The 25848-nt window shown below is 34.6% G+C and overlaps 1 protein-coding gene across 4 annotated transcripts in view; it reads right to left on the reverse strand.

Moving 5' to 3' along the window:
* Positions 1-25848, reverse strand: part of SPATA6 (spermatogenesis associated 6) — a 49523-nt gene that overhangs the window by 5965 nt on the left and 17710 nt on the right. Inside the window, exons 4-11 of one of the 4 annotated variants that reach the window (XM_070405079.1) lie at positions 25787-25828; positions 24626-24750; positions 19430-19510; positions 14154-14447; positions 10127-10214; positions 7121-7161; positions 4885-5069; positions 1219-1270 (exon numbers count right to left, since the gene is read on the reverse strand). In XM_070405079.1, coding sequence (XP_070261180.1) covers positions 1219-1270; positions 4885-5069; positions 7121-7161; positions 10127-10214; positions 14154-14447; positions 19430-19510; positions 24626-24750; positions 25787-25828 — 908 coding nt within the window. Of the gene's footprint in view, positions 1-1170; positions 1271-4884; positions 5073-7120; positions 7162-10126; positions 10215-14153; positions 14448-19429; positions 19511-24625; positions 24751-25786; positions 25829-25848 lie in introns of all 4 variants that reach the window. The other 3 variants (XM_070405077.1, XM_070405078.1, XM_070405076.1) reach the window with 3 other exon arrangements.

Below are 25848 nucleotides of genomic sequence, written 5' to 3' on the forward strand. Positions count from 1 at the left end.
ATGAATAATAATAGAAAGGGTAAATATGAGCTTAAATGAATAAACAAAATTTGTCTGTTTCATATATGCAGAATTTAAAAGGCATGATAATAGAAACACAAAAAAGAGGTGGATTAAAAAGAGTTAATGTTTTTAGGTCCTACTATGATTGTCAGTATGCATGTTGAAATCTTTAGGAAAACCAATGACAGAATAGTAAAAAAATAAATAACAAATTAGTAAAAAAGAAAATAAATGGCAAAAAGCACATTAATCCAAATGAAAGCCCCATCAGTTGACATAAAAATACTGGATTTTCATTCTTGAAAAAGATTTCATGTGCTTTTATAAGATATTTACTTTAAGTCTAATGATAAAAAGCAAAGGATGGAAAAATACAGACCTTGCATATATTAGCCAAAAATTAATGTAGTTATAACTATACTAACTTCAGATAAAACACACTATGAAACAAAGAATAATTCTAGAGATAAAGAGGGACATTGCACAATAAAAGGTTCTTATCACAATCTAAAATCTATATCCAACCAATGACATAGTTTCAAAATATGTAAAATGTCACATAATCCAGTTATGTCTCCAGGACTGAGTTTAGTGCATGATAATTGTTTTTAAAACTAATAAATGAAAAAGGAATCAAACACAAAAAGAATATATAGTAGTAATTATTTTCATACTGTCATTCATGTATACATTTTTGCCTTATCTCAAAAAATATTCTCATATTGATGTTCCCTAATATTAAACATGGTAGATCTGCTCTGCTCTTTTTATGCTTTTAAGCATAAAAATTAGATGGGTGGCTTCTTCAAATTATATATTTTCTTACCCTCTCCTTCATTCTACCATTTAGAATCAAATCTATTGGTAGGACATGGAATTGTTTTGTACTGGCCCAAAAAACAAGAGTTCCTGTATTTTGAAGGATGTGAAAAAAGTATCATAAAGTCACTATTTACTGACTCTTTATGAGATAACCACCCCTAGTTTTTGTTTATAGTGCAGATGATCTGTGTCAAACATTTTGCATGACTCAGGTCAGGCAGAAAGTTAGATATGGAGGTGGTATCTTTTCCTTCCCAATGATTAAATGTTGCAAACGTTAGCATTCTGTTGTGGTTTATATGCTCAGTTATAAAAAGGCTTCAAGGGAAAATTTTAGAAACTAACATAAAAATGTCTTTGATGAGCCTGATGTGATTTCAAGACATTTTTTACCCGGTCATGGATCTCATCGCAGTTTGAAGATGAACACCAATCAGAATGGAATCTGTAGGCATAAAAAACAAAGGTGACTTGTATACAGAGGGTGAGAAAAGAAATCTTTCCAAATGCCAGACAGTGGAAGTCAGTTTTTTCTTATCCCTATGTGACAATATATAAGATTAAGTAACATTTTTCTTCTTTCAACCAAGGATGAGAGGCAGATATAAACTCAGGTTAATTCTCAGCTATAGGATTAAACACTCACAATATGTTCAATAGACTTAATAATAAACTTTGACATGCTTTTGTAGTAACATACCCATATATCTGACCATTCTAAGAATTTCCATACATAATTCTTTAGAGCTTTGTCTCTACATAAAGAATATAAATTTTCATATTTGAACAATAATTCAATGTAGAGTGCATTTAAAATTGGTTATTTTCTAGTAATTGAATCATTCTCAAACTATGTGGAAGAAATTCCTTTCTGCATACAGAATAAAACATTTTATGAAATGAAACAAAATATTTACAATAGGTTGAAATATTGTTTATAATCCAATCATGTTCTTACTCTTCAGAACACAGGGGAACAATACAAATATCGAATAATCATGTTATACATCTGAAACCAAAATAATGTTGTGTGTCAGTTGTACCTCAATAAACAAATAAATAAAAAATTCAGGGGAACATAAAAATTGAATGATCCCATCCCAGTACAGATGGTATCACTTGTCTAGTTTCTACTATGATGTAAGTATATTTTTGAAAAGTAAATATTGAAAAATAAGGAAGAAAAATATGTCTTTTATTAGAGTCTGAATGTTGGAATTAAAAATGTCAAAGAAATAAAGCAACCATTCCTCTTTCTTATATCCCTGACCAAACTCAAAACTGACATTAGTATAATGAAGCTGTATAAGTAACAATGAAAATGTCTAGATATGATTATAATGCATGTGCATAAAATGCCATTGATAATTCCTTTATAAAGGGATGAGTACTAAAATGTTAATTGGTTGCTTGAAACTGCCTTTTTATCTCCCAGTTTGTTCTTAAAGTTACAATTTTATATGTTTACTCAGAGTATAGCCTATTAATAAGCAGGATAAATGATTTATAAAACCTGTTGTAAAGAATGTAATCAACAATGTCTAAATTTTAACCTCCTGCATTTTAAAAAGGAAGTATCACTGCATCTCTGCAAATATCCTGGCAGACCTGACTTGCGACATATGTGTGCATCTTGAAAATCTGAGATCCATATGTAGCTCCTACAGGACCCCCTGGTACCTTCAAAGATACCAGGAGAGGATTCACTCCAGTGATGGTGAACCTATGACACGTGTGTCAGAGGTGACACGCGAACTCATTTTTTTGGTTGATTTTTCTTTGTTAAATGGCATTTAAATATGTAAAATAAATATCAAAAACACAAATCTTTGTTTTACTATGGTTGCAAATATCAAAAAATTTCTATATGTGACACGGCACCAGAGTTAAGTTAGAGTTTTTCAAAATGCTGACATTCTGAGCTCAAAAGGTTCACCATCACTGCTAGTCGGTGCTGTGGTATAAGAAATGATTGTAGCCCTGACTGGTTTGGCTCAGTGGATAGAGCGTTGGCCTATGGACTCAAGGGTCCCAGGTTCGATTCTGGTCAAAGGCACATACCCAGTAGGGAGTGTGCAGGAGGCAGCTGATCGATGTTTCTCTCTCATTGATGTTTCTAACTCTCTATCCTTCTTCCTTCCTCTCTGTTAAAAAATCAATAAAATATATTTAAAAAAAGAGAAATGATTGTATAACAATATTTTACTCCACTTACAAAAATCAAAACCTTAAGCATGATTTAAAAGAAAATCAGTTCCTTTTAAATGAGATTTGCTAGTATTTCTCAGTCTGATTTTAGTAATAATTTTACATCCTAATACAAATGCTGCCATAATATTAACATTTATACTTTGAGGGAAAACTACTTCTGAACTGTAACACATCAAATTACAACCATTATGGTGTGAAACTCTATTGGAGGTGTTTTTAAAATGCACTTAAAGCAAAAAGAACTTTAACTATAAATAAAAAATTAATTTGCTTAGAGTCACTGATAAAGGTTTTAAATGTCTGTTTATTCATATATATGATTAAGGAGTCAGCATTTTGCAGCAATTTTAGAGAAAACTTAATTAATTTTAATGAATATTTACCCAGACAAATTCCTATAGCTGAATGTTTTGTCATACTCCCCATTTTTTCCTGGGATATATAACCTACATTTACAGCAGTTTAAATTCCTTATTATTCCATTGGATTGTATAAACATCCATAAATATACTGCTGAGTGACCTGAAAAGCCAGATCAGAAATGTCTCATATTTAAAGATGTGGTACTGAGTGCACTAAAGAATAAAATGATTTTGTTCCTAGTAATATGCCATAAAGTTACTTTATTTTTCTTTATAGACTAAATAAATATCTTTTTTAGAAAATATACTCAAAGCACAGGTGTGTCACCTCAGTGAAAGTCCACCCCCCCCAAATTTTATTGTTTTAGATGAATTCAAAACTAACCTCAACCTTCCTCAAGTCAATGTTAACTAACGTTTACTATTGGAATCACTCATTTCCTTCTAGAACTTATCCACATCTATCCAGCCTCCAGTGACAGCATTTCAGAAGCAGTGATATGTGAACAAGCAAAGAGGCTGCATGCTGACCTGAAAGACACCCCTGGAACAAGTGCTGAAAGTGCCTATTTAAGGCTAGTAGGGGGTGTGTTGATAAATTTAAGAAAAGAGGTGTTTATTTATAGATTAAACAGTGCATTAGGAATGTATTGTATATAAGAAAAGTTAAAAGAGGGAATCATTTGTGGGTCTGGAACAGATTAATTCAATTTACATTATTTCTAATGGGAAAAATGATTTGATTTTTGAGCAAATAGCTTCTCTCGAACAGCCTTCTGGAACTAAGTAAGTTTGAGAACTGAAGTTCCACTATACTAAGGGTTGGGTGTGTTGTTTTTTTAATTTGTGACAGTTATTGTTTTCTATGTTACTATTTGTGAGAGAGGCAAGCAATTCCCAACTTGGATTCAACAACAACAATAATAAAAAACAGATGAAGAGAAATTATTTCTTTCACATTCAAATTATACTAGTGGCTAACTTTGGTTGCAAAGGTGTTTTTTAGAGGAAAAGCTAGAATTTTTAAATGATTAAGATTCTCTTGGGGAGTTGGAGGGAGGTTATTTGAGGAAACTAGTTACCATATACCAGCAATATATACATCGTTATTATCACCAAAAGAAAAATATAATCTATGCTATTTTTAAAAATAATACGTGCCTATAACATTAAATACCTATAAATCTACTAAAAGCAAACTGTCACATACTCTATTTTTCACTTTTATGAACTATAGTACTTAATTAGGATTAAAGTCATTCAAATTACTAAACTCACCAATAATAAACTCACTTCAAGAGCACTGGGTTGGGGAGGAGTATCTAACACTATCATAATATACAATATGTTCTAAGCAAAAACAATTCAAGGCTCTGAAAATCAAATTATACTTTTACAAATAATCACTTCACATACAATTGCTACCTTCTCTTTTCTAGTGATGATTATTCAAAAAAGTAGTCCAGAAATAGAGACTAAGCGTTACCTTTCCCTGAGAGAAGCTCGGTTTAACACAGGGCTTGGAGGATGCTTCAGCATTGTTGAGGGTGCTGAATGGACAAGTAAGGTCCTTGCTGAATGCCGGGGCTTGCTACATGACCTTGGGCTCAAATACTCATCGCACCTTTCCAAAGAGTCATCGTAGTCTATGGCATGGGGTGTCCTGATAACCTGCTTTAAAAAGTATATATGTATACACAGGATATATATAGCAACATTACACACACACACACACACACACACATACACACCCTTTGTAAAAATTAAAATGCCACTGCTATATTTGAAGGTAAATTTCAGAATGTAGCAATCATTCTTATTGTAAGAACCAACATTAAATACATCTGGATTGTTCATTCCACATGTCTAAAATTCATAAAATGTTATCACTCTAAGGGCTTTTGAGGAAGGGTGAGGTACAGGTAGGGATACATGTATATATGTATAACAAAAGACAAATACACATAAATAGTAGCCTAGTTTAAGATATGAGGCCAAACAGAACAGAATTCTAACCCTAATACTCATTCATTGCTTCATTTGTTCTGGGGAGAGACAAATGAATGAACCAGGATAGACAAATTCATAGATTCTTGACCTTGTAGTAAAATTTACATTCGAATAAAGAGAAACAGATTTAAAAACACATACTCATCAAAACAAATAGATAAAAATATACAGTATTTCAAAGGATGACAAATACCATGGGAAGAAAATAAAGCAGGAAAGGAGATAAGAACTCCTGATGGTTGCTGTGGGAGGGGTAGATAGGGAAGGTAAGTTAGTTTCAAGTAGGAGCGAAAATGGGGACTGGATACGGAAGAGAATGTCTTAGTAAAGACCTAAGGAGTAAAGGCCTGAAGACATTAGTGAAGACATTCAAGAAAGAGAGAAAAATAAATGCAAAGATCCTGAGAGTTGGTGGGTGGGGGCATGCCTGATATAGTAGAAATAGCAAGAAAGACAGCAGGACTGGACAAAACTGTATGAGATGAGTTCAAAAAGTAGATTTTAAGGATTTTAGGCTTCTATTCTGAGCAAGAAAAATGCCCTTTGTTTCTTTTTATTTTCTTTTTTAAATTTAATAAGATCTCCTTGGCCACTATGTTAACAGTTTATAGAGGGGCCAAAGGCAATGACAGGGAATTCAGCTGGAAAACTATCACAACAAAATAAAGGAAAGGATGCCGGCTTGGACCAGAGTGATAGCAATGGAGGTGAAAAGTGATCAGATGCAGAGGGCATTTTGAAGAGAGAGCCAACAGGATTTGCTAATGGACTGGATGTCAAAGATAGCACCAAAGGTTTTGGCCTAATCAACTGGAAGTGTTGAGTTTGTATGAATTAGTTATAACATTCCAACTGGAAGGGTAGAAGAGTGAGATATTAGGAGACTAGTTTTGGACATGTTTACTTTCACATATCTATTAATCTATTAACCAGCTAACACACTGGAGTGGTGCTCTTGCAGAAGAGTCCAGGATAAAGATATAAATAGTATTTAAAGATATGTCACTAGGTGATGTCACCAAGGAAGCGAGAGTAAATAGAAGAAAACATCTGAAGACCGAGTTTTGGGAATACTCCATTACTGAGAGGCTGGGAAGATGAAAAGGAAACAGACAGAAGAGTGACCAGGAAAGAAGGGGGAGAAATAGGAGAATGTGTTGTTCTGGAAGTCAGTTAAAGAATGTATTTCAAGGAAGGAAGTAACTGGGTCAGATATTGCTGATATGTCAAGTTAGAAAAGACTGAGAATGAACCTTCAGATTTTTATCAACCGGAAGGTCATCAGTGATATTAACAAGCATAGCTTTGAAGAAGTGATTAAAGTGATAATCTGGAGTTGAGTCCAAAAGTGAATGAGAGGAGGAATTACATTTATTAACACAGTTAACTTCTAGTCACTGTACTAAGTATTGGGCCTACAACAACAGCTTATACTCTAGCAGTATTATTTACTAAATATTGGACCTTAAGGCCAGTTTGACCTTTAAAAAAGCTACCTAATCGTTCACAGATGCATTTCCCTCCTATGTAAAATAGGGTTAATAATAGCTAAATTGATTTTTCCATAGTTTGTTTAGTAAAGTATCTTGCAGTATGCCATTCATGATATGACAATCATTGTTAGTGCATTTTTTTGACTATGATAATCTCCAACTTATGCTTTACCTGAAAGCAAGGGTAATTATCATCATTCTGTAATTTATACCACATACCTTATAATCCTTGGTCCGGTAGCTGCCATGATGAGAATGATCTGAAAAAAAGATGTACAAATATAAATATTTCATATCAAATATAAGAAAAGTTGGTGTCATCTTTGCTTTCTGCTACTATCTATCCCTCTGTGTCTATGATTATGAGGCATAAAGGCATTGTATGATAGAAAGAATGGCCTTATAAATGAGACATCAGAGAGCTGGCTCTCGCCCATGTTCATATGTGATCTTTCTCTCTCTCAATTTCTTCCTCCACGCACACATGAAGAGCGGTCATGTGAGCATACAGTGAGCACAAGCCCAAAGAGATCTCGGAAGGAAACCTATCTTGCCAGCACTTTGAACTTAAGACTTTTCAGCCTCCAGAATTGTGATAAAATAAATGTCTGTTGCTTAAGCCCCTGTCGATGGTATTTTGTTAGGGCAGTCTAAGCAGACTAATACAGTACAGAAGACTATTATTTCTACTCTACATTTCAGGAGGCTGACTGCCTGTGTAGCTAAAAGCAATGGAACTGAGGTCTTGGATTAGTCCAGTTGCTACTTCCACAAATAAAAGAATAATAGATTTCTTTATTATAAAACAAAAGCAGACAGAATAAAAGTAACTTTGTCTCAAAAATGACATTGGGTTGTGGATTCGTTAACCAAATGGATGTAATATATAATCAATTTAATCAAATATCAAGTAGTGACTAACAGTGCAGGTTAAAATAAAAATATGGCAGTCAGTCATCAAAACATTTTCTTAGCAACTATCTAAAGTAGAAATAAAAATCTATGTTGTATAAAGTCATTGTTCACACTGATAAGTGAGAGCCTCTGCATCCATCCTCTCTCCATAGTTGACCTTCACCCAAAATGTGTAGATGTGACTCAGTCCTGAAGGACCAATCCTGGCTTTAAGCGGGAAGGACTTAGAGCTTTAATCTAAAACTCAGAAACTCTAACAATTCATTGTTCCTATCAAAATTATCAATGTCAAATATGAAGTCAGTCTCAGGAACTGATCTGTGTAAAAGAAAACTAAAGAGACATGGCAACTGAGGGATATGTAGGATGTGGCATTTCTATTGCTATAAAGATATTGAGATAAGTAGCAAAATCTGATTTAGGTTCATAGGTTAGTTGTTGTTCTTATATCTTGTTAATTTCCTTCTCTGAGAATTGCATTACAGACCGTAATATCTGTTTTGGTCTCCTCAGGCTGCCATAACCAAAACACTATAGATTAGGTGGCTTAAACAACAGACATTTCTTTCTCATAGTTCTGGAGGCTGCTGGTCTGAGATCCAGGTATCAGCACAGTCAGGTTCTGGAAAGTGTTCTTGTTCTGACTCGAAGATGGCTGCCTTATAGTTGTGTCTTCACATGGCAACGACGGAGAGCAAGATCTCTGGTGTCTCTTGTTATAGGGCACTAATGCTAAGAAAGGGCCCCACCCTCATAACCTCATCTAAACCTCATTACCTCCCAAAGGCTCCGTGTCCAAATACCATGACAATGGGGTTAGAGATTCAACATATAAGTTCTGAAGGGACACAATTCATTCCATAGTGATGTCCTTGTCAAAACTTTATATACAGGCATATGTGCGTGTGTGCGCGCACACACACACACACACACACACACACACACACACAGGAAGGCAGGAAGAAAAAAATATAGAGGGAGAGAGAGAAGCAAATATCAGTGTGTGTGGATTCTGAAAGGTATATTAGAAGTCTTTGTACTCCTTCAACTTTTCTTTAAGTCTGAAATTCGGCAAATACATAACTGTCAAAAAAAATCAGACACTTAAGTGCTATCCGAAGATATCTTCCAAATAAACATCTATATTGAAATTATTTTTTATTTTCTTGTTCTTAAAGCTTATTTTTCCATGTCCATAAATTTCTTCTAAGAGGAGAAACAGTTTATAACATCTGTTTCCAATTTCATATAATCTGACATTATAGGTATAAAAAACTTATTACCACATATATCTCCCTGTTAGTGCTAAAAAAATAAAGCAAAATAAATGAGCACAAACTCTGAATGTTCTCAGAGAAGAATGTTTCATTTTCCCACTTAATATAAAGAGATTATACGCTACAGTTTAGAAAGAGAAAGAGAGCTCACTACATGTCATGATTATCTTTTGTTCACTCTCTCATTTTTCTTTCTCTATGCCTTTGTCGGTATGTAGTAATTTAAGGGCTGCTGGTGAATGCTTGTTGATCTGACTAGACAATGCCTATAGATATTAACACTTAAATATCCCTAATTATACAATGCTATTTAACCTTCATAAAAATCATCTTCATACTGAATGTAAGAAAATACTTACCTAACCATTCGGACTAAAACTAAAGTTTAAAGATATATTCTTATAAACTAAACCTAAAGAATGTTATCTTTTCAGAAACATAAATAATAAATATTATTTATATATTATAACGAGAGCTGATATTTATAAGTCCAGTGTGCTAGGGCAGTTTACATGGCAACATTTACCATGTTATCTTCATTCTTTAACAACTAAACTGATTATCAAAGTAGTTAAGGATTTATTAAAGAACTTCCACTTTGTAAGTAAATGGTAGAACAAATATTCAAATATATGTGTAAATGTCTGTCTAAAACCTATAATGAACTCTTTTTACTATGGTATTCCCCAAGGTTAGTAATATATGTTAAAGTGAGAAAAGAGTTCCATAGTCAAATAAATTTAGAACTTGTTGAGCAAAACAAAATCAAGTTATTGTTTTTTGCTAGAAGGATCAGTCTTTAATATGTTAATACATATTTTGTAACTCAAAGAGGGAGATGGTTTATAGCAAGACAGAAATTCTATTAGTTTTAGAGAGTACTTATATGGGTGTCCCATCGGTTATAAAAAATAGCACTATGCCGTATCATCCAACAACACAGCAGAGATTGTTTTTTGTTAACTGTTGCCAAGTGAAGGCTTGACTGTAGCCAAGGCAATAAAGCAATGAAGAGAGAGAACCTGTAGCTTACCATTGTGCATCCTGGACCATCCATCCCTTTCACAGTCTCTGCTAGAAGACCCAAATAAAGGATCAGTCCTGGGACTTGGGGGATCGACCTAGAAGAAGGAATTCAATGTAAAAAACAAAACAAAAACCAACCCACAAGAGCCTAAACCTTGTTTCAGTCCTATGACACCAAAAAATCAACTAAAGTACATAGACCACGTATCTTCAGGTTAATGTGGCAGTGAACGTATGATTCAGCAGTCAGAGCATAATTGAGTATTTCGCTGTTCATTTTTAAACAAAACTGATATAAAATTCCAGAAATTTTTAATTATTTATTTGAGCTTGTTTAGAAATGAACAGATATACAGTGGAAATATTCATTACTCCATTGCCTAGTTTGCCAAGTTTAAAAAACAGGAATCTACTTTGCCACATTTCAAAAACAAGTTTGGTCATTTGCTACTTGTCTCTTTAGTACATAGTTTTTGAATTCAGTGTCTTTACTTGGCTGTGTTCAGAGCCCAGCATGCTGAGTGCTTTCTAGTTTACAGATAGTAACAATCACATTTTCTAACCAAAAATTAAAAAAAAGTCAGTGATATAAATCTGTGTAAAAAAAGACAGCGCTACTCAGGAAAATTAAAAACTATGAATTAAAGCTCTAAAGAACAATACCAAGACTGTGAGAAGACAACCCATAGGAGAAAATACTTGCAAATTATCTGATATAGTAATATGTAGGCATTAATATGCAGAATATATAAACTTTTAAAACTTAATTTAAAAACTCAATTAAAAGTAGGCAAAGGACTTAGACATTTCTCCAAAAAATATAAAAATGAACAATAAGCATATGAAAAAAAATGTTCAATAGCACTAATGGTTAGGGGAATGCAAATTCAAACCACAATGAGATAATATTTCATACCCATTAGGATTACTATTATAAAAAAAACAAACACACATATAAAAAAACAGAAAATAATAAGGGTTTATGATAATGAGGGGAAATTAAAACCTATTTGCATTTTTGGTGAGAATGTAAATTGGTGCAGCTAGTATAGAAAATAGTATGGAGGTACTTCAAAAATTTCAAAATCAAACTGTAATATGATCCAGCAATTCCACTTCTGAGTATCTACCCAAAAGATATGAAAGCATGGAATTGAACAGATTATCTTGACACTGTGTTCACAGCAATATTATTCACAATAGCCACTTATATGAGACACCCAAAGTAGTAAAATTCATAAAGACTGAAAGTAGAAATGGTAATTGCCAGAGGCTATGTGGAAAGGGGAGTGGGGAGTCATTGTTAATGGGTACAGAGTTTCAATTTAGCAAGATGAAAAAAATTCTGGGGACAGATGGTGGTGATGGTTATCTAATAATGTAAATGTAGTTAATGCCAATACACTGTACACTTAAAAATGTTTAAAATATCCCTGCCAGCATGGCTCAGTGGTTGAAAGTTGACCTATGAACCGGGAGGTCACGGTTCAATTCCCAGTCAGGGAATATGCCTGGGTTGCGGGATTGATCCCTGGTGTGGGGCGTGCAGGAGGCAGCCGATCAATGAGTCTCTCTCTCATTATTGATGTTTCTATCTCTCTCTTCCTCTCCTTTCCTCCCTGAAATCAATAAAAGTACATTTTTTTAAAAGTGGTTAAAATAGTACATTAGTTATTATTTATATTTTAGCACAATTTTTAAAAATTTAAATGAGGATCAAAAGATAAGCCAGAGAATGAGAAAAAAGATGTACAAATCATACCTGATAAGATTCTAGAATCCTAAATATATAAAGAAAACTTACAACTGAACAACAAAAAGACAAACAACCTACTTGAAAATGGGCAAAAAACCTGAATAGAAAGTTCTCCAAAGAAAATACATAATTGCTAACAAGCACAGGAAAAGATGCTTAACATCATTAGTCTTTAGGAAAATGCACATCTCAACCATAATGAGATACCAAACCCCTAGGATAGTTATAATAAAAAGAAAACAAAATGGAAAATAACAAGTGTTGTTAAGAATGTGGATAAATTGGAACTCTCACATATTGCTGGTGAGAATGTAAAACCATGTAGAAAACAGTTTGACAATTCCTCAACAAGTTAAACATAGAATTCCCTAATGGCTCAGCAATTTCACTACTGGGTATTAAAGCAATTAGGAATTAAAACAGGCATTCAAACAAAAGCATCTGTACAAATGTTCATAAAAATCACTGTTCGCACAACCAAAAGGCAAAAAAACAACACCCAAATTCCAATCAACAGATGATAACCAAAATTTGTTATGTATTCATACAATGGGTTATTATTCAGTCATAAAAAGAATCAAGTACTGATACATGCTACAACATGGATGAAAACTCAGTAACACTGTTCTAAATGAAAAAGCCAGGCACAAAATGCCAATACTGTATGAATCTACCTATATGAAATGGCAGGATAGGAAAAGCCAGACAGATAAAAGGCCGATTAGTGGTGGCAAGGGACTGGAGGAAGGGAGGAGTGGGAAGTGGATGCTTAATGAGTACAGGGTTTTGGTTTAGGATAATGAAGTTCTGGAACTAGACAGTTGTGACAGCTGCAGAACAATATGAATGCACTTAATGCCACTAAATTATATGCTTTAAAATGACTGAAATGGTAAATCTGCATGTGTTTTACCACAATAGAAAAACACAATTATTCTGCATAAATAAAATCCTATCCGGATAAATGAAAAAGAAAAAAATGCGCTTTAACTCTTTTAGAATGGTGTGCCAGTCTATTTGGGGGCATGCTAATGATTTCTTGAAACTGCTCCATATTCTTTAGGCTATATTTCATACAATATAGCTGTGAAACTCTAATGTCTTTCCTAGAAGTGTTAACATTTTGCATATGCATGTAACAAATTAAAATTTGGTTTGGTTATCAATTTATTAAGTGCTTTTAAAACCATGAATGGCTATGGGAGTGGGGTGGGGAGACATGTCTATATTTATAAATACAACTGGAAAAATCCGATTTCCTATACAATAAGGCAAGCAATTTTCTAACTGTATGCATTTCTTTCTCTTCATTAGAAAGCTGAGGAAAATCACTTTCATAAAAATGTCAAAGTTTATACAAGCCATCTTAGAATTACTCTATTTTGAACACTGATGTGAAAAGCAACAATAGAATAAAAATTTTAAGAACAGTTATTTCTCTAATATTTATGTGGCTAACCCCCAAAATATTCCTGGTTTTCTTTGTGCACAGCCACCTAGCATGTCCTTCTTTTCAATTTAATTTACAATTGAGGGCAGATACAAAATTAAAAGCATGCTGAAACTGCCATCAAACAAGCAGGTAAACATTATCTGGATATTGTTGATACACACCACCACAAAAAAATCTTATCAGAACTTATAAATTCTAAAGAAATAAGACTAATGTAATAGTAATAGTTTAAACTTAAACCATATGAAAAGCAGGTTTCTGTATAGAAAGATTAGAACTATGCTACCCTTAAGTTAATGCTTTTCACTTTCCAAGGTCTTTCCATCGCCATCAAATAACGATTTGCTTCAAAGATCCATTCATTATATAAGGTTTACCCAGGAGACAGGATTTTAAAGAAAACTTACTTTCCATTATAATTTTTAAAAAGGCTGGGGGAGAATGGGGGGGGGGGTCTTCCTTCTCATAAAGACAGCTAAGTCCTCTTTTAAAATTCTACTCTGCCATTTTAGTACTAACATCAATTACATCTAAGTTCAATCAGTACAGTTATTATGCTGTACACAGTATAAGAAGAAAGGAAATGGGTACTTAGAGGATTTAATACGGCATTCATAGTGGAGCTTGATCTTCGTCAGATTTAAAAACTGACAAAAGAATGTTCTTTTATTCCCAGTTAATGTTCCATTTTAGATTGCTAGGCTAACAGTTCAGGAAAGAAAGTTATTAACATAGGCTAGAAGTTGAAAGAAGTTTTAAAATAATATTTTTGTGAAAGAACAGATTAGTTCAGTTTCAAATGGAAATGTTTAAGAGAACACATACATGTCTAATCACAAATGGAGGCTTATCTGTTTCTTTTTTGAACTCATAGGGTCCCAGATTTAAATGGGCCAGCCGCCGCCGGGTGTCTTCAGATAGCTCACACATGCGTCTTTTTGTGTAGGGAGATGGAGAGTGTGATTTTGAAGAAATCGTAGGCTGTTCGTAGTTTTTTGCATTTACACAATATTTACTTCTCTCAGGTGACTTGGATTTTTTCTTTTGAGATCTTAGTGTTCTGGTTTGCAGTCTGCCGTATGATTTTTCAACTGGAGCCGTATGGTAAATATATTTATCCTAAACATAAAAAATAAAAATGAACTTGGGTAGAAGATAGATAAATGTAAATAGACATATATTTTAAAAATAAGTTTATAGCAGTATACTCTATCAAAGCCAATTAGATCAGTCTTTCCTATTTGTGCATATCCTGAGGGAAGTCAAACCCAAATTCTCCTAGAAAACTCTTTGTCGAAAAGTCAATAAAGTTTACTATATGAAACTTCCTTCTAAGTTTAACAAGTACTTTATGAAAATGAAAACCCAATATTTAATCATTTGAAAAATCTAGGAAACAAAGTCAGAAAAATTATTTTTCAGTACACTAAAAAAAAAATTAATGCTAACATTGATTTATTGTTTATAATTAAGTATTTAAGTAACAAGATATATAATTTAAGAGGGTTTACAGTAATGTTAAAAATACACATGTCTAATTGATTATGAGATCTTTATTGAGAAAACTATTAAAATAAGTTTCATTCAGAGTGCTATGATTATAAATATATAGAAGTATACAATGTAAAAATCTGAAGAACAGGTTTTCATGAAATGTATTACTTAAATTATACAAGGTGATTAGGATTTTAAGATCTCCACCAAACTATCCTATATAATAAAGAGGTAATGTGCAAATTGACCCTCACTCTGTCAAGCTGTCAAAAGATGGCTGTGCCCACAGCAGAGGTAGGGTTCCCATAACACAAGATGGCTGCGCCCACAGTGGAGGCAGGGTTCCCGTAACAAGCCATAACAAGTGATCAGCAGGGACCTGAGGCTGCGCCCCTCCCCCCCCCGCCTTTATAGAGAAAGAGGAAATAGCAATATTAAAATATTTCCTCTAATTAATTCCCTTTTAATGTGCACAAATTTCATGCATTGGGCCACTAGTAAATTTATAATTCAACTGGAGGCCCGGTGCACAACATTCATGCACTTGGGTGGTGGAGGGGTATCCCTCAGCCTGGCCTGTGCCCTTTAGCAGTCGGACATCCTTACCGCTGCTACAGAGGCAGGAGAGGCTCCCGCCACCACCACTGCACTCGCCAGCTGTCAGCCTGACTTCTGGCTGAGCAGTGCTCCCACTGTGGGAGCACACTGACCACCAGGGGACAGCTCCTGCGTTAAGCATCTGCGCCCTGGCTGTCAGTGTGCATCATAGCGACAGGTCATTCCGCGGCTCGATCAATTTGCATATTACCATTTTAGTATATAGGAGGATGACAGATAACCGTACCAACTTAATTCTGGTTCCACATTTGTTATAAAAGTAAAATGTATAAAAGACATATAAGAAACTTTAATGATTAGCATTCTATCTTTTAAAAAATTAGTTATCAGTCTAAATTTTTTTAATGTGACTCTAAATTTTTTGCATTATTAAGATAACATTTTATTTAGTCTCTGCCTTATAAATGCATTAAAAGTTGGGTTACAAGTAAATAAGACCTCTTCATTCATTTTCTAGAAGTATGAGCTTTCCAATATTAGAAAAAATGGACAGTTGAGAATCTTTAATGTCTTCCTAACTTTAATCACTTTAGAAAACCATCAATCCTGCCCCACTTTCTACTTTCTTAATCCCCTTCCCTATTTGCTAAAGGTATCTATTCTAAGAAAATAAAATAAAAATGTGAAATAAAAGGGAGAAAAATAAAATATTTTTAAAAAGTAGATAAACAGGAAAAAAAATATTTTCCTAATTGAAAAAATAAGTCCATGAGTTTCATACAAACCAACAGCAACAGATTATTTCTTCATCATCATTGGCTCTTGGCCCTTCTCCCACCCTGTTCAGTGACTTCGACAAGTAATTCAGAATTTTTCTACCTTATCCCAGTTCATCTACCTCTATGACATCACACTGTCTCACAAAGGCAGGAATGGCAACACATGAAAGGACCTTTAAGGTTTAATAAAATGTTCAAGCAATGAACTTTTCTAAGACCTTGGACTGGGACTTTCTATTTCTCAGCTTTAATTATCTTCTAGTTCTTTGTTTCAGATTTCATCATTATGCAGATCCATTGCGTCCCAAACTCTGAAATTCCTTGCTCACCAAAACTTTTTCCTCAATCTACTTCTTTTATTCTCGCTGAATCTGTTACTTGCCCTCTCAACCCTTCAGTCCCTAGACCTCGTTCCCCCAGACCTTCTTACATTTTTAGCATCTCTTACCTCCAGACCCAGATGAGCCCATGATCATCCACTTTAGCAAAGCTGTAAAGTTCCTACTTATCCACCTCTAATTATACCAAAGCTAAAGTAATTAACCCCACCTTCTTTTTTCATTTTTTTTGAATGTTAAGTACTACTAGAGGAAGTTGTAAATAGTGGTATATCTACTATAGATACCTGCTGTCTAACTCTCCTCACTCCTTAATGCATCCTATTAATGCCAATAAAACTCAACGTAAGTGCTGCTTATACTGCTGACATAATGGCTTGTTCCTTTGGCCAACAGCATAATAGCACATAAGACACAGAGACCTGAAACACACTTGCTGTCTTTTACTCCTAAGTACCTTCCTGCCACTATGTGGTAGAGCCAAACTGAGCTGAGTTAGTCTACAAGATGATGAGAGTCTGTGGCCGTTGCCCCAGCTGAAATAAAGCCAATTGCCAGAAATGTAAAGTCCCTTCCTGGACCAAAAAGGCAGCCAACTGAGAAAGATGTAAATGAAGCCATTCCAGATCATTCAGCCCTAGCCTAGACAGTCCAGACCAAAAGAATCACCAGCCAAGAGAAACATTGTTTTAAGCCACTAAGTCAGTGTAGCTTTTTACACAACAAAAGCTAGCTGACATAGCAGATTAACAAACATATTAATAAAGCTTCTACTGATATTTAACTTATAATTCTACTTTGCAGTAGGTAAAAAGAATAAGTAGAAAACTAGTTTTATTCCAGAAAATCACAATAATATGCTCTTTTTTTCCAGTAAATCTAATTGGTGACAAAACATCCAATTTGAAAATGTGCCAAAAGAAATAAAGATCCTTATAAGCATTGTAAACCTCAATAATCTCAATAATTTTTATGATTTTATGGATTCCTCTCAACAATAAAAGTGGTTTGTCTTATTCTTATATTTGAATCCGAAAATGATGCTTTAAAGCTGTTAAAATTTTAATTGTTACTAATATTCACTTTTTTAAAAAAGTAGATTTATTACATTTTCAAATAAGTTCAAATAAGATTACAATTCCGGCTGTTAACATTCATAATTTTAATGTAAATGTATATACTCTTTGGGCCTACCACACAATGTTTTCTATTTTATATTTCAACTATTATCTTCTCATCTCTCCCAATTATCCTAATTAAAATAACCTAGTAACAGCCACAAAATTCATTAATTAAATATTATGTGCCAGGCAAATTCTCTAATCCTCTAATTTAATCTTTAAAATAGCCTTATGAAAAACCTGAACCCAGATCTGTCTGACACCAAAGTCTATTCTCTTCCATCTCTGTTTGAAGAACAAATGACAAATATTGAAATAGCATGTTACGACAAGTCTTCCCAAATGTTTACGAGGAAAATGTTAGTTCAGAAGTCCAATGAAGTACTAATGGGGAGACTCTGGGGACAGTTTTACATTTCGAAAGGTCTCTTCCACCAAGCTGTACACTTAGAACACTTAGTACTTTTCTGTGTATATGCTATACTCCAGACAGAAAAAGACTTCTTTAACCACTCTCTAAAATGGCATATCATCTTAATGTGGAGAGAAAGATGTTGTCTGAGTCCATGTTAGACATTTCTAATTTACAACTTTTAACAAGTCAAAAGCATATCTCTACATTCAGTAAGTATAAATTGTTAGAACTCTAACAGCTGTGATTCAGCTTGCATTTAAAAAAGACAAATAACTATAGCCAAACTCTGATGTATTAAATATCTTGCTAAATAAAATATGATCCCTTTGATAATTTTATAACTATATTTTACCTTTCTTAGCTTAAGTCAGAGTTATCATCTTCAGCAAATCTCTAAAACTGATAATGCAGTAAATTAAGACTCCACTCTTTCCATCGTAGGCCCCGTCCTGCCCTGCTTGAGCCCTCAGGCCTTTATATATCACTGGCTCTTCAGCACAGGCTGGTCATTGTTACCTGGTCATAATGCAACCACATATGAGTGATGCCTAGGCAGTAAGAGATAAGCACTGGACAAGGTAGCAAGATGGCCCTGGTGATTCAAGAAGTTAGACCAGAATGGAATATTAGAGCTGGATATCTCAGTTTACTAAAGGCAGTTTTCAGAAATATAGAAGATACTTAGGCTGGAGTGTCCAAGGTTCACTTGATCTGATAGTAACAGTAACCTCGCCAAACTGAGCAATAGTCCCTTAAGGAATTAGAGACACTCAAGAAAACATAACTCACTAAACACCAATATCCCAGCCTGAGAACTCAGTCATATTTTCTAAAAAGGTATCCTTGGAACGTTCTGCAGTCACCTGTATCCTCTAAGATTTATAGAAGCCTCCAATCTAGTTCTCGGGGGATGTCTTGATCTCAACATCTTTCTGACAGCCTCATTTCTTGGCATTAAAGAAAGGCCCATAAAGGTTTGTGTGTGTTTTTTAAATAACATACTGACACCACCTATCATGTGTAGCAGACCTTTCACTCTCACATTTATTAAGATGTAGCCAAAGAACATATGTAACATATATGCATAACTCATGAACACAGACGACAATGTGGTGATGGCAAGAGGGAAGGGGTGGCAGGGGGCGGGTGGAGTAGGGCAAAGTTGGGGAGGAGAAATGGGGACATCCATAATAATGTCAAAAATAAAAATAAAGTTAAAAAATGTTTTTAAAAAATGTAACCAAACTGCTAAAACCTATGATAATTGTTTTACCTAAACTAAAGATTGACCAAAAAAAGTGAAAACAGCTGCAGTAAAATAATAATAATACTGTTTGCCAAATGCCCATAAATATGAACAAATAAATTAAACCATTAAATACCTTAAGTGACTAACCTGAGTGCGGCACTTCCTTGAACTTATCAGACATTCAGTAATCACTGAGGTTGTAGAAAATTCCAGCTTTGGAGCAATTCCCTGAGGGGGGAAAGAAGTATTTTTAGACATTTCAATGTTTTGTTGTTGCTGTTAATCCTGACCTGAGGATATTTTTCCATTGATTTTTAGAGAGACTGGAAGGGAGGGAGAAAGAGAGAAAGAAACATCAATATCAGAGAGATACATCGATTGGTTGCCTCCGGGACATCCCCTGACCAGGGCCAGGGATCGAGCCTGCAACCTAGGTAAGTGCCCTTGACTGGAATTGAACCTGAGACCCTTCAGTCTAGACTGACACTCTATCCACAGCCAAACCTGCTAGGGGCTAGACATTTCAATTTTTTATAAAAAGATATTAGTGATGAAAATATGACCTAAAGTAACAGACACTTGTCAAGTTTCAGAGGATTCATTTGCACTTCCTAATGAGGATAAAGACAACATAGTGATGCTAAATGTTAGCTGGAAACAGTTTCACTGTCTGTGATTCGCTTACAAGTTGATTATATTACTTTTATGAAATAAATGATACACTTTCTTATTTTTAAGTATTTCCCTGTCAAATTTCTGTAAAGACTTTTAAACTATGATGCAATATTAAAGTCATAGATACATAAAAATACTTAATGGATTTTAGCTGTTTTTATTTTTACAACTAAAATCATATCTAACTACATAATCAAGAAATACTTTGGATAGTCTCTTCATGTTAAAAAAAAAAAATCAGAGCTCCTGGATATGCAGTTGTCGAAAATAAGAAGAGGAAGCTGTACCGATTCCTCCATTTTTTCCCATAATGTATCTTACATTCAGATCTATTCACTTTTTTGAGATAAGACAAATGGTGAAATTCAAAGGAACAGTCACAAAGCACCTGAGAAAATATTTGGAAGCACACAAGTTATGCCTTCACCCAAACATTCAAAGATATTTTCTGTTCTCTGTGCAGCTTCTCTCTAATATAGATAGAAGTCAGAAATTGACCAAAGGTGCCTACATTTGTCCTCTACAAACCCAGCCATGGACCTACTAAGTTTGAAGTTTCAAACATCACACACGCTACAGAAAAAAACAATTCTGACTTGCCTAAAAATTAAGTGAACGACTGTTTTTCTGCAAACATATCTATTATTAATAATATCCATTATGTTTCTTTGTTATCTATTAATGATAACATATTGCTTAGCACTTTAAAACATCAGTAAGCACTTATCACCTCACATAGTTTCTATGGGGCAGGATTGTGTAAGATGCTGAACTGAGTGGTTCTGGCTCAAAATCTCTCATGAGATTGCCATCAAGATGTCACTTGGGCTGCAGTCACCTGGAGGCTTTACTGGGACTGGAGGGTTTGCATCTGGAGCAGCTCATTCACAGCTTTGGCTGAAGGCCTCGGTTCTTCTCTAACTTTTAGCAAGGACTCAGCTCCACATCAAATTAACCTCTCCATAGGGCTGCTTGAGTGTCCTCCTGACATGGCAGCCAGTTCTCCCAAGACAGTGATCCAAGAGCAAAGCAAGGAGGAAGTCACAATCCTTCTGTGATGTGGTCTCAGAAGTATAACACTCATGCTTCTTGTTAGATTCACTAAGTACAGCGCAAAATAAAGGAGCTAGGCTAACTTTTCAATAGAGGAGTACCAAAAATATGTGGACATGTTTTAAAACCACTATAGTCTACCCTCATACCACAAAGTACTTGCATTCCTCTCATGTGTAAACTAAATCCAGAGGGAGGGAGGAAGGGAGGGAGGGAGAGAGAAACAAGTCCTAAATCCATAGGGCAGGCTGAAACTCAGGCTAAAGTTGATACCATAAGCCAACCAGCAGGCTGGGAGCTCAGGCAGTGTTTCTATACTACTGTCTTGAGGAAGGACTCCATATTTTTCAGGAAACCTCAGTTTTTGCTCTCCAGGCATTCAGTTAATTGGATGAGGTTCACCTACTGGTACATTGTCAAGAGCAGTCTCCTATACTTAACACATTGCGGACCAGTAGTTTTATTGCTAGCTTTACCCAGTGGCCAGATAAGTTTCTATTGAACGAGTACAGAAAACGTTTTACATAAATGTTAAATGCATGCTTTAAAATTAAATACCCATTGCATTTTGAAGTTATTTACTACATGTTCTTACAAGCGAATGTCTTTTTTTAAAATATGATACTTTGTAAAACACTGTGTAATATGAAGTGGAACTAAACAAAGCTGGCAAATTCTCGTGATCCGTCCACAATGTTTTAAAATAAACTGATTGGAAAGATTAATAACATCTACAAATATCTTCACAGTAATACCTAGACTACTGTTTGGCCAACAACAGGGTGCCATAACCTAACCAAGTTGATATATAAAATTATCACGTCATCTCAAATGTCACTCTATGAAGTCTAAATAAGATGCGATTCATTCATTCAATTCAATCAAGAGGCATTTAAGTACCTACTCCAGGCAAAGTATTGTGCTAGGAGTGCTCACAGAACTCAGAGTAACAGTTTGCTGTTACCATATAAAGGATATAGATGAACACCTGGATGGAAGATATTTGCAGGGCAAAGTATGTGGGGATATATATCTCCCATGCCATCTCTGGGCACATCACTCTTCCTGCTCCTCTCTCCACATGTTCACCAACCTGGAAGATCTCTGAACCCAGTCCTTTTAGGTATTTATGGAGCCTCATTACATAAACATGATTGACTAAATCATTGGCCATTGGTAACTGAACTTAATCTCTAGCCCCTCTAACCGCCCGAGAAGTCTAGGGTGGGGCTGAAAGTTCCAACCCTCTTCCTTAGGTTACCTAGGGGCTTTCTAGAAATCATCTAAGCCTAGCCTGTGTGGCTCAGTGGTTGAGTGTTGATCAATGAAGCAGAAGGTCATGGGTTCAATTCCCTATCAGGGCATGTGCTCAGGGTTGCAGGCTCGATCCCCAGTAGGGGGTGTGCACGAGACAGCAGATCAATGATTCTCTCATCATCATTGATGTTTCTATCTCTATCCCTCTCCCTTCCTCTCTCTGAAACCAATAAAAATAAATCACCTAGCCCTGACCAGTTTGGCTCAGTGGATAGAGCATCGGCCTGTGGACTCAAGGGTCCCGGGTTCGATTCCAGTCAAGGGTATGTACCTTGGTTGCGGGCACATCCCCAGTGGGGGGTATGCAGGAGGCAGCTGATCAATGTTTCTTACTCTCTATCCCTCTCCCTTCCTCTCTATAAAAAAAATCAATAAAATATATTTTAAATAAATAAATAAATCACCTAATTAACAATGATCTAATGACTTAGAAATTCTAAGGGTTTGGGGAGCTCTGTACCAGAAAGGGGATGAAGACTAAATATTTATTTATTATAAATCACAATATCACAGTCTCACCGCCCCAAATTAATTCTGACCCCTGCAGTAAAAAAGCTGATTTTCCTGCCCAGCCCCAGGTTTGGTAAAGCCACACTCCTCACTGGCCACAGAGGGTGTGGGAGCAGTCCCAGGCAAGAAGGCCACATATTCCTGCCATTTTTACCCAAAGCTTTAGCAGTTTTCAAGCATAAACCCTCTTAATTTATTTTTTCCATCATCCTTTATCCCCTCTATGCCTTCTTCTCTCTCTGTGCCCCCCGAGCCTCCCCACCATCATCACCATACCAAGCATAAACACTCTTGATCTGTTTTGTCTTAATTGCCTTGCCAGTCAGCTTCCAGTGTCCTTAAACTGCTGTATGTGACAATTTTGTCCAGTTTTATATGTATTTTGTGTGGAGAGAGGAATTGGCCAACCTCTCTCTTCATACCACCATTAACCAGAAGGCCCACATTATATATTGCCTTAGCAATGCAATATCTTCTGAATATATAAAAAAATAACTCAAATTAAATTAAGAAAGATAACTGTTAATGGTCCATGCTCTTATGTCTATATTGCCAGTTTGGTATAATACAGCACTTTAAATTATTTTTAAAAGATCATAATTTAAAATCGGGTACATTTTTCATTGCAAGTTTCTTGACAGTTGCTGAAACATCTTTGAAGACTTTCCCAGTACAGAAGGTCTAATGGGCACTGACAATATCCCAAAGGAGGTATATGTCCATAGATTTGCTAATTAGTCAACTTCTATACTTTCAGCAAGCTGAAGTTGCTATTTCCTAGGATGAAGCATATCATAAACTCACCCCATAGGAGAAATTACTTAATTCACCATATTGGCTCATATATTACCCACTCCCCTTACTCAGATTACTCTAGTATATTATAAAGTTAGTAAAAAATGTCCAAATTATTTCAAGCTGGATAACTTTTGCTTTTTTCTTCTTTGAAACAGCAGAGGCTCTTCTCAGCTTCTCTAAAAGAAGAACATTTTCAGGGATGAAAATATTTTGAAATCGTCCAATGAAAGCTGAAGGAAGTTGGAAGAAGGATGGGGAGTCTGTTGTCATAATGCAGCTTACAAATATATATTTCCATTACATGAACATATAATAATAATCTATCTAAATTCCTTCTAAAGAGCATTTCAGTTTTTCACTATTATAAACAGTGCAATAAATGAACATTCCTAAGAAGACTCTCAGTATACCAGTGAAAATATATCTCTTAGATATATATTTAGAACATGAGAATCCTTGCCTTTACTAAATAATTCTGAATTGTGATTGTTCCCATTTACATGGCATACCAGCATTAGATTTTTCTTTTTTCACCCTTTTGATATTGTGAGATTTATTAAATTTTACCATTTTATGGCTATACAAGTGAAGTCACATGGTTGTTTTAATTAGGATTTCCTTAAATGTTAATGAGATTGAGCATCTTTCCAAATGTCTATTGGTCATTCTTTTGAGGGGACAAAAGAGAGAAGAGAGACAGAGAGACAGACAGGAATGGTGGGAGGAGGGGTAAAGAAAAAAGAGAAATGTGAAGAATATAAGGCAAAATAGCACTTGTTAATTTTGGATGATAGATGTATGAGTTTTGTTAACTTATTTTCATTTAATTTCAGTATGTTTAAAATAACACCAAAATTTCAGAAAACCATTATGTTTAAACCAAATTAAACTTTGAATTAGTTCCTCACATTTCAGGTATTGAGGGCTCTGTGGTGGTTTTTAACAATGATCCTGCATCACAAACTAACTCAGAAAATAGTAAGCACTTACTCGAAGGCCAGAAATCCTCCTCATGGTAACTTGGCGGTTTGAATCATGGTGTCCAGAAAGTTGGTTTGGACCCGGGAACATGAAATCTCGTGTATTTTCATCATATGTAGACAGTGTTTCACCCACTACAAGAAAGATATCCTGTGATTCAAATTATAACAAAATATTCTATTTAGAAACCAAATTATCAGGTACAATATATAAATGCCTGATGCCTTACTGATATACCTGCTTCAGGGTCATAGTTTTTTTCTTTGAAAAGAAAATTAAAGTTATACTCAATAGATTAACACATTTCCTTATTCAGACATGTAGCACATATTACTAATTATCCCTATCCCCTTTTGTAGAAGGGAGAATATTCATCTAAATGTAATGAGTACCTGTGGGTTCCTTAGAAAAAGAAGCTTTGTAATTGTATCAAGTTGCCATGACATTCACAGATCTGAAATTTAATTACAATCTCTACAATTTTTTCCTATCTTCCATTCTTTTCCACCTGCCACTGTAAGTTATTAGATTACATATTGAAAAAAAAATATATAGACATTTTCTAGAATTTGTGATTATCTGAATTAGGTATATATTTAATATTCAAATTATTTCAAGTATCTAGTTTTCAATAAAATATAGTTTTCTATTTTTCACATAAATAAGTACTTAAGACAGATTTCTTCTATAATCATAGATATCAATAATAGAAATAAAACTATCCTCCATATTGTAACTCTACCTATTCTAGGGATTTGTAATGTTTGCTAAATAGGTAAGGTTTTATTTCCCTCAATTCCCAATAGCAGTCAATAAACAAAAACAGATAACTGACTATCAAAAAAGCATATAGTTTTAGAAAAATCACAAAAACCTAACAGTCAATTTTTATGAAAGTTACAAAATATGTTAGAATAATATCAGGATTTTTTTCTTTGCTTTCAATTATTGCTACTTATTCAATTTTAGAACAGTTTGTTCAAATGCCACTTATGTTTATTTTTCTAAATATATTATTTTGGTCTATTGACATTTTATACATAGTGGACCAATACTAGAAACTCAACATTGTTCTTAATTTGGGAAGAAGGGAAAAATATGAGATATTTAAAAAGCATTTCATTGAAATGGGTTCACATGTCGATTACCTTATCAAATATAATACAGTACCTGGTGGAACTAGTTGAATCAACTCAAACAATGCTGTATCATCTGAAAGTTTAACAAATGAA

This window comes from Myotis yumanensis, unplaced genomic scaffold (genome assembly GCF_028538775.1).
Source record: "Myotis yumanensis isolate MYYU_CA2020_CCGP unplaced genomic scaffold, mMyoYum1.0.hap1 SCAF_2, whole genome shotgun sequence".
In the NCBI taxonomy this organism is placed as follows: Eukaryota; Metazoa; Chordata; class Mammalia; order Chiroptera; family Vespertilionidae; genus Myotis; species Myotis yumanensis.